Source organism: Athene noctua, chromosome 39 (assembly GCF_965140245.1).
Source record: "Athene noctua chromosome 39, bAthNoc1.hap1.1, whole genome shotgun sequence".
NCBI classification, from domain to species: Eukaryota; Metazoa; Chordata; class Aves; order Strigiformes; family Strigidae; genus Athene; species Athene noctua.
The window spans coordinates 219,271-220,912 of NC_134075.1; the positions used below are offsets into that span (position 1 = coordinate 219,271).

Here is a 1,642-nt window from a genome sequence, read left to right on the forward strand (position 1 = left end):
GTTGGGGGGGGTCACAGGGCCCTATAGATAAATCAGGGGGGTCTCGGGGCCCTATAGACCAGGTCAGGGGGTCCCTGGACCATATAGACCAGGTCAAGGGGTTCGGGGGTCCTATAGACAATCAGGGGGGTCCTCTGACTATATAGACCAGGTCACGGGGTTACCGGACCATATAGACCAGGTTAAGGAGTCCCAGGGCCCTATAGACCAGGTCAGGGAGGTCTCAGGGCCCTATAGACCAGATCAGGGGGGGTCTCGGGGCCCTATAGACCAGGTCAGGGGGTTCAGGGGTCCTATAGACCAGGTCAGGGGGGTCTCAGGGCCCTATAGACCCGGTCAGGGGGTCCCCGGACCATATAGACCAGGTCAGGAGGTCCCAGGGCCCTATAGACCAGGTCAAGGAGTCCCAGGGCCCTATAGACCAGGTCAGGGGGGTCCCCGGACTATATAGACCAGATCAGGGGGGTCTTGGGGCCCTGTAGACAATCAGGGGGGTCCTCTCACTATATAGATCAGGTCAGAAGGGTCTCAGGGCCCTATAGACCAGGTCATGGGGTCCCCAGACCATATAGACCAGGTCAGGGGGGGTCTCAGGGCTCTGTAGACCAGGTCACGGGGTCCCCGGACCATATAGACCAGGTCAAGGGGTTCAGGAGCCCTATAGACCAGGTCAGGGGGGTCTTAGGGCCCTATAGACAATCAGGGGGGTCCTCTGACTATATAGACCAGGTCAGGGGCGTCCCTGGACTATATAGACCCAGTCAGGGGGGTCTCAGGGCCCTATGGACCAGGTCAGGGGGGTCTCGGGGACCTATAGACCATCAGGGGGGTCCTCTGACTATATAGACCAGGTCAGGGGGTCCCCAGACCATATAGACCAGGTCAAGGAGTCCCAAGGCCCTATAGACCAGGTCGGGGGGGCCCTGGACTATATAGACCAGGTCAGGGCGGTCTCAGGGACCTATAGACCAGGTCAGGGGGGTCCCCGGACCATATAGACCATGTCAGGGGGTCCCAGGGCCATATGGGCCAGGTCAGGGGGATCCCGGGGCCCTATAGACCAGGTCAGGTGTCCCAGGACTATAGGTCCAGCCCCGGTCTATACGTTCCCTGCACTCTATAGCCCTATATGTGTGCCCCCGTCCCCCCCCCCCCAGGGCCACGCAGACCCGGACGGTCAATACCAAAACCACCTGGACCCGGAAGGGCAATACCCGCCCTGCGCCGAGCCCGACCTCCCCTACGCATCCCATACGGACCGCGACCTCCCTTACCAAGGCCACGACGGGCAGTATAGCAGCCGTACGGACCACGACGGGCAGTATAGCAGCCGTACGGACCGCGACGGGCCTTACCCGACCCATTTGGATCGCGACGGGCAATACCCGGAGCACCTGGATCGCGACGGGCAATACCAGGAGCACTTGGACGCGACGGGCAGTACGGCGGCCGTACGGACCGCGACAGACCCTACGCGGCGCCTATAGACCGCGACGGGCAATATGAGGCGTTAACGGACCGCGACGGGCCTTATCCCAACCGTCCCGATCACGAACGGTCCTACCCGAGCCGGAAAGATCGCGAGAGACCTTACCAAGCTCGTACGGAACGAGACGGGCAATACATGAGCCGTACGGAACGA

At 61.6% G+C, this 1,642-nt stretch overlaps 1 protein-coding gene across 1 annotated transcript in view; it reads left to right on the plus strand.

Moving 5' to 3' along the window:
- Positions 1-1,487, plus strand: part of SMC1A (structural maintenance of chromosomes 1A) — a 21,864-nt gene extending 20,377 nt beyond the window's left edge. The window contains exon 26 of the mRNA XM_074931084.1: positions 1,158-1,487. Within this exon, the coding sequence (XP_074787185.1) occupies positions 1,158-1,487 (330 nt within the window). The remainder of the gene's footprint in view (positions 1-1,157) is intronic.
- Positions 1,488-1,642: the final 155 nt, after the last annotated feature.